Source organism: Gastrolobium bilobum, unplaced genomic scaffold, assembly GCF_033153095.1.
Source record: "Gastrolobium bilobum isolate Gb01-03AN ecotype WA unplaced genomic scaffold, APGP_CSIRO_Gbil_v1 utg35275, whole genome shotgun sequence".
Taxonomy (NCBI): Eukaryota; Viridiplantae; Streptophyta; class Magnoliopsida; order Fabales; family Fabaceae; genus Gastrolobium; species Gastrolobium bilobum.
The window spans coordinates 120,747-136,503 of NW_026897206.1; the positions used below are offsets into that span (position 1 = coordinate 120,747).

Sequence of the window (15,757 nt, forward strand, 5' to 3'; positions counted from 1 at the left end):
TTGATAAACGCCAATATTAATTTTTCGTGAGAAACATAACAAAATAAAAAAATAGTTAAAATTAATTTTTAAGATTAATATCACTAAATTGAAGGTTTGGTAAAGTGTTTTAGCTTTAGACTTTCTAGAGAAGAAGACGTGGCAACCCACGATTGAACCTCATACGAGGATTCTGTCATTTTCTGTTTTTAAACGAAGAGTCAGGAGAGAGAGAGAGATAGTATGGTATAGAGAGAGAGAAGAAAAAAAAAGGAAGCTCACCAGCAGATAGAAAGAGAAAGGAAGAGAGAGAGAGAGAAAAACGTCCGTTAATTTCAGTTAAAAATAAAAAAAAACAGAAAAAAGAGAGAAAGAATGGTCACAGAGGAAGAGATATCAGAAGCGGTGCGGTCTCTGTTGAGAGAATGGAACCCTAGAAGGCAAAGCTTCACGACGTTGAACCAAGTGGTTCAGGAGCTTCAGGCCAAGCTTGGCCATGACCTAACCCACAAGCTCGATTTCATAACCGCGCAGATCAACCTCCTCTTCGGATCCCAACAACCTCCGCCGCCGCATCCTCCGCCGCAGCATCCGCAGAGGCAGTTACAACAACAACAACAACAACCGCCTTCTCTTTCCAAGGACCATTTTGCCCTTCACCAAAACCCTAATTTCCACACTGCTACCGTCAGTTCCGCCTTCCAGAACTTCCCTTCCAACCCCGCACCGCCCGTTAAACCCGACACTTCCGCTGCCGCTGTCACCGTCGTTGCGGATGTTGCTACCACTGCAGCTCCTCCTCCTGCTAACGAGGTCCCCAAGGAAGGGTTAGGTTTCAATTTTTTATTTTTTGTTTTTCTGTTTTATTTTGTTTTTTATTCTGAAACGGTTGGAAGATAAATGGAAAATGAATTGGGTTGGTTAATGCTACTTTAAAAGTGGGGTTTTGCTAGTAATTTGTTTAATTGTTGGAAAGTAGAGAGTTTGAAATCTCAATTTTTGTTGCTTTCTAGTAGTTGGGGTTTGAGTGGGAAAATTAAAAAATCTAAGTTGAGTCTTGGTATGCTTAGAATTAGCTTTAACAAAATGTTCAGTTCAAGATTTAGGTACTGGATGTGGTGTAGGTGAGGATGAACTTGTGGTGTTTGATGGTGGCTCCTTCGCTATGCTTGTGGTGGCTGCCAGAGAGGGTGGCGGTGCAAACTCCAATGCCCAAGTCAGTGTGTGAAAGAGAGTGAATTGGTGAGGGTTAGGTGCATACATGAGAGTTTGAGTGGAGTGGTGCGGGTTAGGTGCTGGTTTGACCTCTGTATTTATAAGAGGGGTGTCAAGTTGATGGAGTGTCAAGGGGTGGGTGGAACAAATAGCAATTATGGAAGCAATGCCTCCTTCAATGAAATCTTTAATACCCATTTCGAGTTATGAAGAAAAGTTTCAAATTTTGAAAGAATTAATGAAATTAAAGACGTGGGGTGGGGTTGATTTTGTCCCGGAGAATTTCTGAAGGGGAATTATTTGGAGTTAGTGCAACCGAATGGATTGATTCAAACTAAAGGCAGATGATACAAGAGAAGGAACTTCTGGCTTTTTCATTTTTTTTCATTAAAAAACTTTTTTTTTTAAAGAGCTTCTCCAAAAAAGTGTTTGGTTCGGATTCTCTTTTAAGGATAAGAGAAGCTCAGAGTAAACTGGGCCAAATGGGGGGATTAAATAATACCTTTTTTTTTCAAAAAAAAATTGTCTAATTGTTATAAACATTTTTAAAATTTTTTAATATAAAAAGATTTTTTTTTTTAAATATTCACAAACGAACGGGCTTTTATACTCTTTCAATGGCTAAGAATTGGTTTAAGATTTGTTAAAGTAATATTTAAAATTAAATTCAGTTCCGAATATGATTATGCAATTCACATGTATTTTCTTTTTTAGTTGGACTAACTATAGTACTCTGTACTCTCAGTATATATAAGAACTTCTGGGGAGGAATATGGAAGCCTGGTTCTAACTTTTAGTCTCTGTGTGCTAAAAATCAGCTTTAACAACAGATGGAAATGTCAGCATAGTTGTTTCCATAGCCGCGAGCCGCGCCATATGGGCGTTGCGGTGCCTTGCCGCAAGAAACTACGTCGCGCCGCACCAGAACGCAATAACTGCCATTGCGATCGCATTTGCGGCCAAATCGCAACCATATTGCTGTCATAAGGCAAAATGTCAATTTTGTCCTAAATTTAAATGTGTAACAGAAAATTTTTAAGAGTTTTTTAATCTATTCGCGTCTCTCTCTGTCACTTCTGCTATCTCTGCCTTTAAAAAATATTTCTTTTTGTCATTATTTCTGTCATATATCTATTCCGCTATTTCGGCAATCTGCTATAGCGTTTTTTGGGGTTGGCCGCGACATGCTGCAATCCGCATTTGATAACTGTGGTTGTTTCCCAAAATCACTGTATGGTATAATAAAGCACCGCTCCTTTTTTGGGACTGAGGGTTTCGGAGGCAAAGAGAAATGAGGGTAAAATTTTCATTTCAAGTAAACATTTTCTAATTTAAGAATTTTTTAGAATGAAAGGAATTAAATGATAGATTATCATGAAACCTTCCTATCATCCCATATTCATTTTTGTACATACTATATAATTCTCTTAATTCAAAAATGAAAACTTTACCCTCTTTTCCTTTTCCTTCCAAAACCCTCCATTAAAACAAATAATTTTTTACATTTGTCAATTTGTGCCAATTCTGCTTGTATGATCGAACTTCTTCGTTTTGTATCTTTTAATGACATTTTATATGTCATTAAAAGATACAAAACGAAGAAGATACAAGCGAGGTGGACCTAGAGGACGCGTATGATGATATGAATAGAAGATTTGTACGTAGAATTAATACACATTAAGTTAAGGAGGCTTTAAAGAAGATGAAGACTAATAAAGCCTTGGGGCCTGATGGTGTCCCTATTGAAGTGTGGAGAGGCTTGGGGGATGTGGCAATAAAATGGTTGACTAATCTTTTTAATAAGATTCTCCAGACGAATAAGATGCCTGATGCATGGAGGAAAAGTATGATTGTGCCTATCTACAAAAACAAGGGAGATATACAAAATTGTTCAAACTATAGAGGCATTAAGCTAATGAGCCATACTATGAAGTTGTGGGAGAGGGTTATTGAGCATCGCTTGAGGAGAGATACCAAGGTTTCTGTAAATCAATTTGGATTTATGCCAGGAAGATGTACCATGGAAGCCATTTTCTTGATGCGACAACTAATGGAAAGATACCGAGCAAAGAAGAAGGACTTGCATATGGTGTTCATAGACCTTGAGAAAGCATACGATAGGGTTCCAAGGAAAGTTTTATGGTGGGTTCTGGAGAAGAAAAAGGTTCCATTAAAGTATGTAAAGGCAATTAAGGATATGTATGATGGGGCTACTACATGTGTAAAAGCTTGTAACGGATCATCAAGTTATTTTCCTATCACGGTAGGTGTACACCAAGGGTCGGCTCTAAGTCCTTACCTCTTTGCCTTAGTTATGGATGAGCTAACAAAAGATATTCAAGAGGAAGTGCCATGGTGTATGCTTTTTGCAGACGATATTGTGCTTATTGATGAGAGCAAGGAGGGTGTTAATAGAAAACTTGAATTGTGGAGAAGCACATTGGAATCCAAAGGATTCACATTAAGTCGAAGTAAGACTGAGTATCTGAAGTGTGAGTTTTCTCTGGTACGAGATGGGGACCAAGAGCCCGTGCATCTAAATGGTCAAGAGGTACCCAAAAAAGATGCTTTTAAATACTTGGGCTCCATTTTACAAAAAGTGGAGAGATTGATGAGGATGTAAATCACAGAATCAGAGCAGGGTGGATGAAATGGCGCAGTGCATCTGCATTTTTGTGTGAACGCAAAATCCCCCTGAAGTTAAAAGGAAAATTCTATAAAACGGCAGTAAGACCGGCAATGCTATATGGAGCAGAATGTTGGCCAGCACATAGGCAACATGAGCATAAGATGGGAGTAGCAGAGATGAGGATGTTAAGGTGGATGTGTGGTTACACAAGGATGGATAAGATAAGAACTGAAGATATTCGACGAAAGGTCGGAGTAGTACCGGTAGCCGAGAAGATGAGAGAACATAGATTGAGGTGGTTTGGGCACGTGATGAGAAGACCCATGGATGCTCCTGTAAGAACAGAAGTTTGTTACCAAGAGCTAAACACAAAAAAAGGCAGAGGTAGGCCGAAGCTTACTTGAGGGAAGGTAGTAAAACAAGATTTAATGGAGTGGGATATAGATTGGCGGACAGCATGTCTTAGAACGGAATGGAGAAAAGCTATAAGTATGGTGGAGGGTTAGACCCGCTGTTATTCCTATGTTCCAGATGGTCCCTTTTTAGTCCTTTTCCCCTTCATTTCCCCCACTTCTTCTTGTCCCTTCCTTTTTTACTTTTATTTATTTATATATACATATATTTTTTTTTATTTTTTATTTTTTATTTTTTATTTTTTATTTTTATTTTTATTTTTATTTTTATTTTTATTTTTTATTTTTTTATTTTTATTTTTATTTTTATTTTTTTCAACCGTTTTGTATCTTTCATGTGGGTTCATCTACCACCGACCCCAATTAATTTGGGATAAAGGTGTTGTTGATGTTGATGTTGATGTTAACTGACATTTTATATGTGTCTTGTTAACTTTGCTTTGTTATTACAATTGAGATTTGATTTGATATTTGGTAATGTTAAGTAATGCTATTCTTGTTGCGTCTTGCAGTACTCAAACTAAGGCAAAGAGAAGGGGTGGCCCAGGAGGTCTCAACAAACTTTGTGGTGTTTCACCTGAACTTCAGGTCATTGTTGGCCAGCCAGCATTGCCAAGGACTGAGGTTTATACTAATATTTTTTAAGTTTATCATTCACTTTACATTTTTCAATCTAGTTTCCAGCAAGATTTCTGACATGTGGAATGACTGTGGTTTAGATTGTGAAGCAACTCTGGGCTTACATAAGGAAAAACAATCTCCAAGATCCTAGCAACAAAAGGAAAATAATTTGCAATGATGAGCTGCGTGTGGTGTTTGAGACTGATTGTACTGATATGTTCAAGATGAATAAGTTGCTAGCTAAACACATAATTCCCCTTGAACCAACCAGTAGGTATCTGGGTTATGGTGATATTTTTATGAAATTGTGGTATGATGCATTGTTTGAATTATTCATGTTTTGGCACTTTCAGAACAGCCTGTTCCAAAGAAGCAGAAGGTAGATGTGGAGTCGGGAACAAAAAGTGCTGAGCCTGCTCCTTCTGTAATAATATCAGATGCACTTGCTAACTTTTTTGGCATTACTGGAAGGGAGATGCTACAGTCAGAGGTTCTGAGACGTATCTGGGAGTACATAAAGGTTAACCAGCTAGAGGTAAGCAATGGAGAGAGAACATTTATACTAAGTTACATTGTGGCACATTAAAGTTAGGTATCATGAGAATGATAATTATTGATAACTTGATAGTTTTGCTAAATAATGCAGATTTGTGAACTACAAATGTCCATCAAAGCTCTTTGCCTTTAATTCTTTCAGCTCTACCTCACTTTAACAACTTGGTCTTATTATTAGTATATGAGTTTTCCTTTCCCAGTTTATTGTTTTGTATTTTTACTTTAATTACTAGTATTTTGTTACATCTTATATTTTGATTACTTTGTTTTACCTAGCGCGATTAAATCTAGGATCAAAGCTTGAAATGTTAGTCTGTGTCAGTCTAATTTGTTAATAGTTAGTTGAAAAAAGAGATGGTCTTATTGATAAAGTTGTGTATTACATATGTACAATTGCTCTCTATTTAAAGAGACTAAATAACCTAATGGGCTAAGCTCAAAGAAGATTCTAGAATGAAAATAAAAAAGCAAATACTATTATTTACAACACTCCTCCTCAAGCTGAGGAATAGATATTTATTATTCCCAGCTTACTAGTAAGCTCTTGAAACCTTTCTGAGGGAAGTCCCTTTGTTAGAATATCAGCTAATTGACGTCCAGAAAGGATGTATGGAGTGGTGATCAACCCGCTATCAAGCTTCTCTTTGATAAAATGGCGGTCGACCTCAATGTGCTTAGTCCGATCATGTTGAACTGGATTATGAGCTATACAAATGGCGGACTTATTATCACAAAATAACTTCATAGGTCCTTCACATCTTATTTTAAGATTACCAAGTATAATTCTCAACCACAATAGTTCACAAACGCCTTGAGCCATAGCTCGAAATTCAGCCTCAGCACTCGATCTGGCAACCACGTCCTGCTTCTTACTCCTCCATGTCACTAGGTTACCACAAAAAAACATACAATAACCAGTTGTAGATCGACGATCAGTTACGGATCCAGCATAATCAGCATCAGTATAAACTTCTAAAGAGAGATTGCCATTACGCCGGAACAACAGTCCTTTACCAGGAGTGCCTTTAAGATATTGAAGAATTCAGTGTTTTTCTTTTGGATTATGCATGAACTGACTTACAATACTGACATCATAAGCAAGATCTGGTCTAGTATGAGCCAAATATATCAGTCTCCCAACTAACCGTTGATATTGTCCTTTATCAACTGGAGGACTCTCCTCTTCATAACCCATCTTGTGATTCTGCTCAATAGGAGTACTAGAGGGTTTACACCCAAGTTTTCCCGCTTCTTTAAGAAGATCAAGGACATATTTCCTCTGGCTGATAAAAATTCCTTCCTTTGAATGAGCTACCTCTATCCCTAGGAAATATTTCAATCTCCCAAGATCTTTAATTTCAAACTCAGAGGCTAGCCGTGCTTGTAGAAAATGTTTCTCAGCAATATCATCACCTGTTATAATAATATCATCAACATATACAAGGAGTACAGTTAGCTTCCCATTTTGGGAGTGCTTGAAGAATAGTGTGTGATCTCCTTGACTCTGTTTATATCCTAAGGTCAACATAACTTTAGTAAATCTCCCAAACCAGGCACGAGGAGACTGTTTCAAACCATACAAAGCCTTTTTTAACCTGCAAACTTTATTTCCTCCATCCATAGAGCCAAAGCCAGGTGGGATTTCCATGTAGACTTCTTCTTCTAACTCACCATTAAGGAAAACATTCTTCACATCAAATTGATTCATATCCCAGTTGTAATGGGCAGCAAGGGACAACAAAGCTCTCACAGTATTCATCTTTGCAACTGGGGCAAAAGTTTCTTCATAATCAATGCCATAGGTCTGAGTGTAACCCTTGGCAACTAACCGAGCCTTATATCTCTCAAGAGTACCATCGGAATTATATTTCAATGCATAAACCCATCTGCACCCTACTGCTTTCTTTCTATCAGGTCTATCAACAACCTCCCATGTTTTATTTTTCTCCAAGGCATTCATCTCATCTTGCATGGCTCGAGCCCAATTCTCATATTTTAATGCTTCATGTACTGATTTTGGGATTGAGATAGAATCTAGTGCTGAAATAAAGCTTTTGTGCTGCACAGAAAGGTTAGTAAAAGAGACAAAATGAGAGATAGGGTGTTGGGTACAAGATCTTTTCCCTTTTCTTAAGGCAATAGGTAAGTCATCAGAGGTACTGGGTAAGCTATCAGAAGCAATGGGCAAGTCATTAGATGCAACAATATTAGGTTCAGAAACAGGAGAAGTAATAATATTAGAATCAGAAACAAGAGATTCAGGACTTACCAGTGGTTCAGACGATTGAGGTTGCTGGTGAAGTAGTGTGGGCTGCTTTCTCCTTTGATATACCAACTCAGGTGTCACAATCCTCCGTATTTTCGATGTATCAGATGGGTCAGACACAAAAGAATCAGAAACAAGAGGAAGAGGTGTAGGAGAAGGCATGGAAGGTCCAGACTCAAAGATAGAAGGTGATGAATCTACTGAAGAACTGCTCTCCCCCTGAAGATGAGGACTTGGAAAAAAGGACTCAGATTCATGAAATGTGACATCCATTGAGACAGAGAATTTTCGACTAGTAGGATGATAACACTTGTAGCCTTTCTTATCAGAGGCATAACCAAGGAAGATACATTTGAGAGTCCTAGGATCCAACTTACTGCGAAGATGTTTATGAACGTCGACAAAGACAACACACCCAAACACTCGTGGCTGAAGACTCTGCATAGAGGGAACAGAGGGAAAGAATGAAGTCATTGAGTGAATAGGACTTACATTATCAAGGACCCGAGAGGGCAAGCGGTTGATTAAGAAAGCTGCAGTAAGAATGGCATCTCCCCAGTAGCATTTGGGTACATGATTCTGAAAAAGTAAGGCACGAGCAACTTCAAGAAGATGACGATTCTTTCTCTCAGCAACTCCATTTTGTTGAGGGGTGTCCACACAAGTAATTTCATGAATCATGCCCTGATCTTGGATGAATTTGGAAAGACACTGATTGACATATTCGGTACCATTGTCAGACCTTAGTCTTTTAATTCTTTTTCCAAATTGGGTCTCAATCATTTTATAAAATCGAAAGAATATCTGTGGTACCTCAGATTTTTCATGCATTAAATAAACCCAGGTTACACGAGTGCAATCATCAATGAAAGAAACAAACCATTTATTAGCAGAAACATGAGGAACTTTAGAAGGACCCCAAACATCAGAATGAACAAGATCAAAAGGGTCAACACTTTTAATGGTACTAGAAGGAAAAGAGACACGATGGTGTTTAGCAAACTCACAAACATCACAATGAAAACACTCAACAGACTTAGACAAAAATAATGATGGAAATAAAGACTTAAGCAAACGAAATGGAGGATGCCCCAAGCGTTTATGATGGAGCCAAATCAAAGAGTCGGCAGTAGACTGAGACTCAGTCAACAAGGTGTGATCTTTAACATACTTTGCAGAAGATTCTGACACCAGATAGTACAACCCACCTTGCTCTTTAGCACCCCCAATCGTCTTCCCCGTGGCGAGATCCTGAAAAATGCAGTGAGTAGGGAAGAAAGTTACAGTGCAATTCAAATATTTGGTAATTTTATGGATAGAAAGAAGATTAGTGGAGAGTTTGGGAACATAAAGAACATCTTGGAGATGTAAGGAAGGCTGTAAATATATGTTACTGGAACCCGCAACTGATGTGTGTGAGCCATCAGCTACAGCTATTGTATGGGTGCCAATAGTAGGGTTATAAGAAAGAAAGGAGTCAGCACAACAAGCCATATGATCAGTAGCACCAGAATTAATAACCCAAGAATGTTTAAAATCAGTACAAGAAGAAAGAAAAGAATGAGTAGTGGAGCTCATACCAGTCATAGCCAAAGCACTAGTATTAGATGGCTTACTCAGAGAATTAGTACGAATCTGCTCCAACTCATCTCGGCGAATAGAAATAAATTCTGATGATGCACCATTTGAACACGCCATAATATTGAGGTGAAAATCACACAAACGCAAATCCAAATAATGTTTGACCGAAGAGAAAAACACAGATCCGGAAAGAGGATACAAAACCAAGCAGAAAAGTTTTTTTTTTTTTTTGCGTGAACAGTAACCGATGAACATTGTGCGGTGAACAGTACCCCCGTGAACAGTGTGCGATGAACAGTACCTCCGTGAACAGTTTTTTTTTTTTTTGAGCTGTTCCGGTCGTCTGATGAAAAAAAACCCTCCGTAGAATGATAGATCTGAGAAAACAGAGTGAAACAGGGGTCCTCACGGTCCAAAAGGCCCCCGGAAATTTTTTTCCAGCGGCGGCGAGAGGCAAATAGGGTTTGATTTTTAAAAGCGGTGATTTGCGGAAGCAAAGCCCTCAGAATCGAGAGCTCTGATACCAAGTTGAAAAAAGAGATGGTCTTATTGATAAAATTGTGTATTACATCTGTACAATTGCTCTCTATTTAAAGAGACTAAATAACCTAATGGGCTAAGCCCAAAGAAGATTCTAGAATGAAAATAAAAAAACAAATACTATTATTTACAACATAGTTCTATAATAGTAGGTACATTAGTAAGTTGCTATGCTTTTACATTGAGCACAAGCACATAGGCTTTCAAGCTTCTATGCCAATGGACAAATGAAGGCAAATATGGCTATAACGAGAAGAAGAAGATGAAATTGATTTTCAGTTAGTTTGGAAAAAAAAAAAGTTCAATGATATCATCATATGAATAACAAATTATATATGGTGAACTTTGTTGGGAAATAACTTGTTGACTTACACAACCCTTCAATTTATTCCTAGGATCCTGTGAATCCTATGGCAATAGTGTGTGATGCAAAGCTTCAGGAGCTCTTTGGCTGTGAAAGCATTTCAGCATTGGGGATACCTGAAGTTTTGGGCCGTCATCATATTTTTAGGAGATCATGATGCTGACAACATTCTATGGTTAGTAGAATTTACACATTCAACAATTATGTTCTCTTTTCTAACCTCTTTCAAGTTTCACTGAACCTAGTTTATGTGATTATTTAACTGTTGAGTCAAGTGTATCATGTGATGTCTCAAAATGTTGTCTGCTTTTCATGTTGTCGAATCTGTGTCTTCCAAATGTTTGTTTATATTTCAGGATAATATTATTGTATGGAATGGAAGTGCTATTTAATTGTCTTTAGCATGGCATAAACTGAAAATATTCTGTAAGTATGACAATTAACAAACATTTTAAAAGGAACTGAAACTTGGGAACTATTAAGAATCAGAAATATTACTTATCATGTCTTGTAGTCTCTTTGTTTTCTTGTTTTCCTTTGTCTCAAAAGTGATAAAAATATAAAAAAAAAACCCTTTATTTTCCCCTCTTCTTTTCCCTCAACCTCAACCACTAACCCCAACTAGTTTGGAATAAGGTGTTGTTGATCGTGATTGTCATTAGACTAGACTCCAGAAATAGGCTTGGTTGATCTTTTCATGTTTGAAACTAATTTGCTTTTTTATGAATATCCTGATCCTGTTAATTAATCTTAGACTATCATGACAGTGGCGCAGATTGACTTGATGAATAGTGTATAACAATCTCCAGAGATTATGAATGTGCTGCCTTTCATATGCATTATATTTTTTAGATACAAGTGGAAATTGAACAGATAACTTAATATAACTTACCCAAATCCTTCATCATTAGATCAAATCTAGTGGCTTTCATATGCGTATTTGTATACATAACTGTCATGAATTTCCAAAAACAATGACTTGCCCTAGTTTGGATTTGATAGTTTGCCTTTCAGATTGATGGATCCCCTTTTGCTTTTTCAAATGATATTTATACATAGAACTTAATGTAATGTTGGCTTTTGGCTGCAATGACAGATTATGCGGTGTTAATTCCAGTATAGTACGAGCTGATCTTGACCACATGTTGATATGGTTCTGTAATTTAACTGCTAGATTTGTGTTCTTAGTTCGTGTTGTTAAGATATTAGAAGAATGAAGATGTAACAGGGACAAATTATATTTTGGGAGTGGCACTGTGCTTGTAGGTCCAGTGGTTGTGGTTTGTCTAACTTGCAATTAGGTTAGTATGACCTGTGGGTATTCTGACGACTGTAAAATGCTGACATAGGAAAGAAAATGATGTACAAGTTATCTTCCTTCAAACATGACTCATGCTATTTATGTGTAGTTAATGAAATGCAGCTTGCCAGATGTACATATAATATTTTCATTTAAGAGAAAACATGGGTAAAGTATGTGCTTGCTGTGTTTTTTTTTTTTAAGTGACAAAGCTCATGTATGATTTTTTTTAACTCTCAATCGAGAGAACTTTAAAAAGGAGAATGAAGTGCTTAAAAATGTTACCCCTCTTGTACTTTTATTTGAGAATGTTACCCCAATCACATATGAAAGTTTAACGTTTTGTTTAGATTTTTTTTAACTGTAGTACTATTCAACCATCCAAAGGGCAATGATTTGTTGTACTTAATTTTAGTTGGTTAAAATCCCGATTTAAATTTACATTTTTATGATTTTTTTTTTTTCAAAATACTTTCATTAAAATTTCAAATGCTTTTACGATTTTTTATGATTTTTTTTAGTTAAAATATTTGATATTTTATCCTTTTTTTGATTTTAGATTTTAACTGTCACGGTATCAACCTTACCATGCTATTTCGTAAGCTTCACTTGGGCAATTTTTTTTTTCCCCATTTTAATTGGTTGTAAATTGATGGATGGCATTTAAAGCTGCATTTTTTTAAAATGTAGAATATTTAAATCCTAAACAAACAAATTCCTATGGTGAGGATGCACGATGGGACGATTATTCTCCTCCTCCACTTATTTGGTGTACGCTTTTGGAAACTGATAAATCTAATTAAGTAGCCGTAGCCGTTAATATGCCGTTTTGAAAAGCTAAATTGTAACGCCGGCCGCTTCAAGAATCAATGACTATCCTCACATATTAACATGAGATTTTTCAGTGTGTTTTTTCTTCACTCGCACGTTTTCTGGAAAAATTTCTCAGGAAGTCATTCATTTCAGAATTGCTCTAAGTCAAGCACGCTTAACCATGGAGTTCTTTCGTTCCGGGCTACTGAAAAGTAGATGCATCTTGTTAGTATAGGTAGTACCAATTAATTTTTATAAGCTATCCCAAACTGTGTAGTCTCATACCTGCACAGTCTTTGGAATATCTTTCTTTCGGGTGTCGATTCGACGCATTCATGCATGTAACCCCCCGTCGGAAGCTTGTCAGGAGCCACTCTTTGTCTGTGCCTCTTTGCACTGGCGATCACTCCCTGCCCTCGTCAGCGCTCGGGATGTTACATAAATCCTTATTTGCGAGAAGAATTTTAGTGGTATCGGATCACCATTTATTCAGTAGTCCGGATCAATTAAAATTATACAACTAATGAGGAGAGAGGAGAGAGAAGAAATAAAAAATAATTTTTTGTCCAAATATCATCTATGGAATGGAAGGATCACATGGGGCTTGGAGTACAAAAAAAATTTCCCTTATTTGCCTCAACTCGGTAATCATATAGCAGATTAACTTTTAATTAAAGGAAATTTTCAATGTAACAATAGGGTAATGTATTTTTCATGTTGTATAAGATAAAATTATAGATGAGATTTACTAAGAAGAAAAAAAAATAAAGCAAAATAATAAGTTTTATTTATTTTGTTGTGTACATGAGATAAAATTATCTCATGTAATATGTAAAATTATGTATTTCCCATAATAATAACCCTGAAAGGGATGCAAGTAAGGGGTTTGATTTTCTCATGTTGAATGAGAATTCAATTCTCATGTTGTAGAGATAAAAAGCATGTGGGACCCATGTGTTAGAAAAAATTATATGTAGGACCCATGTCAGCACGGAAATCGAAGGGTGTGTAGAAAAATTTGAATTCTCATATTGAATAAGAATTATAAAACCCTGCAAGTAAACCCTTTACTCTGTCAATTTTTTTTCAAAGCAACAAGAGTGTCTCTTTGCCAACGCCACGAGGATTTTAAATTCCAATTGGAGCAAATTTACTATGGCATATTTTATGACACGGGCATTTGGTACTAGGTTTTTTTTTTAGGATTCTCGAGAAATTAAATTTTTTTAAATTTTTAATTTTCAGATATTATCGTAAGCTAAATGTGAAAATCATATTTTCTGAAAATCGAGATTCCCAGACAAATTTTTTTTTCCTCTATCATGTATTTGCAATACCAAATGCAGATGATTTCAGGGTTGTGGGTTTCATGACAAGATATTTTTTATTTTTATTTTTTCACCTACTCATCCATTATTTGACTAATCTTGAAGAGCAAATCACTGAGTACAATACAAATGATATTTTTTACTCCTGCTTTTATTAGTAATTGGTTTCGGATCAGTTATTGACTCGCTCGAGGTATTAGATTAATAGGTCATCAGTTTACTCGTGTGTCACTGGATCAATTGCATAAATTAAATATATATAATAATATATAATAAATATATTATATAATAAATATAAGATTAGAAATACTTTAGCTAATAATTAGAGTTGGTTTAGTAACGAGTGTTATAAGTTATAATTCAGATGGTTTAGGTTTAAATATCATTAGTGCTATTTTTCAAATATTTTGTCCAAAATTTCACAAAATCAATTTTTTAGTTTAATATCGATTGAACTGGTTCAGGAGCAGTTTACCGATTTTATACCAGGTCAAATGCATGGCCACTCCAATACCTAGACAAAACTGATTGAGGATCTAATTTACAGGTCAACCGGTCAAATCGACTGGATCAGGTTGATTTTTATAACACGAATTGTTATCGCATCCAAACCTTGATTTTCTTCACTATTTATAAGCCATAGTAACTTTATGAATTTTGCTTTAACTACATAATATTCAAAAAAACATATAAATTTAAGGAAATAATCGTAGTGTTGGAATGTTTTCAATAAAATTAACTTCATAGATTATTGAAAACATTCATGCCTTAGTTTTAAAATTACAATGCGCAATGCACAACTCTTCATCTATATAACATTGATTCTTTTTATGTCATTTAGCTTGTAAATAGATGATGAATAGATCCATGACTTATGGCAGTTGGCTCCATCAACCATTTTTTATTATTAGCAAGCAAATGGCCAGTTTAAGTTTGTTTGAATGTGGTTAAGATCACATCCATAATTCTAATGTAAACCAATCCCGTGAACATCCACAGAGTGGATTCACGTGACACACCTAAAAGCAAGTGAAACAAACACAAAACAATATTCCAACAACACTCTAAACTCCACTATAAATTAACATTATTCAGGCAAAAGCAAAGAATGGTTAGATCTAGTTGTTTAGCAACCTGGTTAAAGAGAGTATGGCACAGTGGCTAGTAGCAGCATTGTTCATTGCCTTGTTGAGTGGTGTAAAAGCTTCTGTATTATGTGACATAGATTCAGCTAAGCTAGACTTATGCCATGCAGCAGTTACTGGGAAATACCCTCCAAAACCCAATGAACAATGCTGTGAAGTTGTTAGACATGCCAATTTGCCTTGCCTTTGTAGATACAAGTCTATTCTACCTGCACTTGGAATCAACCCCATAAATGCTTTGGCCTTGCCTAGTAGATGTGGTCTTAAAACACCACCTGAATGTAAAGGTAAATCTTCTTGAGCCTGAATATATGCCTTGAATGTAAATACAACTTAGATTTATATTTGACAAATAGTGTTTAATTTGTGGCCTCAATCTTCTTTATTTTGCAGTGATTTGAAGTCATTCTTGAGAATCACATATATTAAAAGCATCCTCTTTGTCTTAAGTTGCCTTCAAATGATGCATTGGTATTGGAGAAGCTTTTAAGTCAGCATTCTCAGCCCCACAAATAAATGAGTAGTTTATTTTTAATCTGTGCTTTCTCCCTATGTATCTGTAAGATCTATGATGTATCAGTTTCCTCTGTAGTAGATTTTACAAAGGTATTTGATGTACTACGATTCAAAGATATCTGTATGCATTTTCCTCCATGTTGACAATAATATCAAGACATATATCACTCCCCTCCCACTTCAATTTGCAATCTGTCTAATAAAATGCTTGTTTCTTATTTTCTCAATTCAATGCACAAAGCAATAAATGGATTAGGACAGAAGCATCTAAAAACACATTTTCAAGGCAATATAAATTGTATGAGATGCAGCTGCCATAATAAAATGTGACAATCAAAATAAGACACTATGCACAAATAATCCCACTTGCTCATGTAATTAACCCAATAAAAGTAGTATTAGTTAACTGGGAAATTTTCCATGGCATGCATTAACTCAAAACTCCACTCTTGCTAACTTGCAGCAACATTCATGACTTTAGGAAAATACACA

At 36.1% G+C, this 15,757-nt stretch overlaps 1 protein-coding gene across 1 annotated transcript; it reads left to right on the forward strand.

Annotated features, from left to right (window-relative positions):
• The first annotated feature begins 237 nt into the window (after positions 1-237).
• Positions 238-11,622, forward strand: LOC133304894 (uncharacterized). The gene is made up of 6 exons (XM_061504972.1): positions 238-806; positions 4,749-4,860; positions 4,956-5,127; positions 5,211-5,392; positions 10,195-10,338; positions 11,260-11,622. The coding sequence occupies exons 1-5, from the start codon at positions 355-357 to the stop codon at positions 10,318-10,320; spliced, it is 1,044 nt and encodes a 347-aa protein (XP_061360956.1). The 5' UTR covers positions 238-354; the 3' UTR covers positions 10,321-10,338; positions 11,260-11,622.
• Positions 11,623-15,757: the final 4,135 nt, after the last annotated feature.

Excerpts from the sequence above, each read along its gene's own strand:
- LOC133304894 (XM_061504972.1), top strand. The coding sequence starts at position 355 with ATGGTCACAGAGGAAGAGATATCAGAAGCGGTGCGGTCTCTGTTGAGA. Across the intron at positions 807-4,748 it reads AACGAGGTCCCCAAGGAAGG|TACTCAAACTAAGGCAAAGA; the intron begins GTTAGGTTTCAA and ends TGCGTCTTGCAG. Across the intron at positions 5,393-10,194 it reads TAAAGGTTAACCAGCTAGAG|GATCCTGTGAATCCTATGGC; the intron begins GTAAGCAATGGA and ends ATTTATTCCTAG.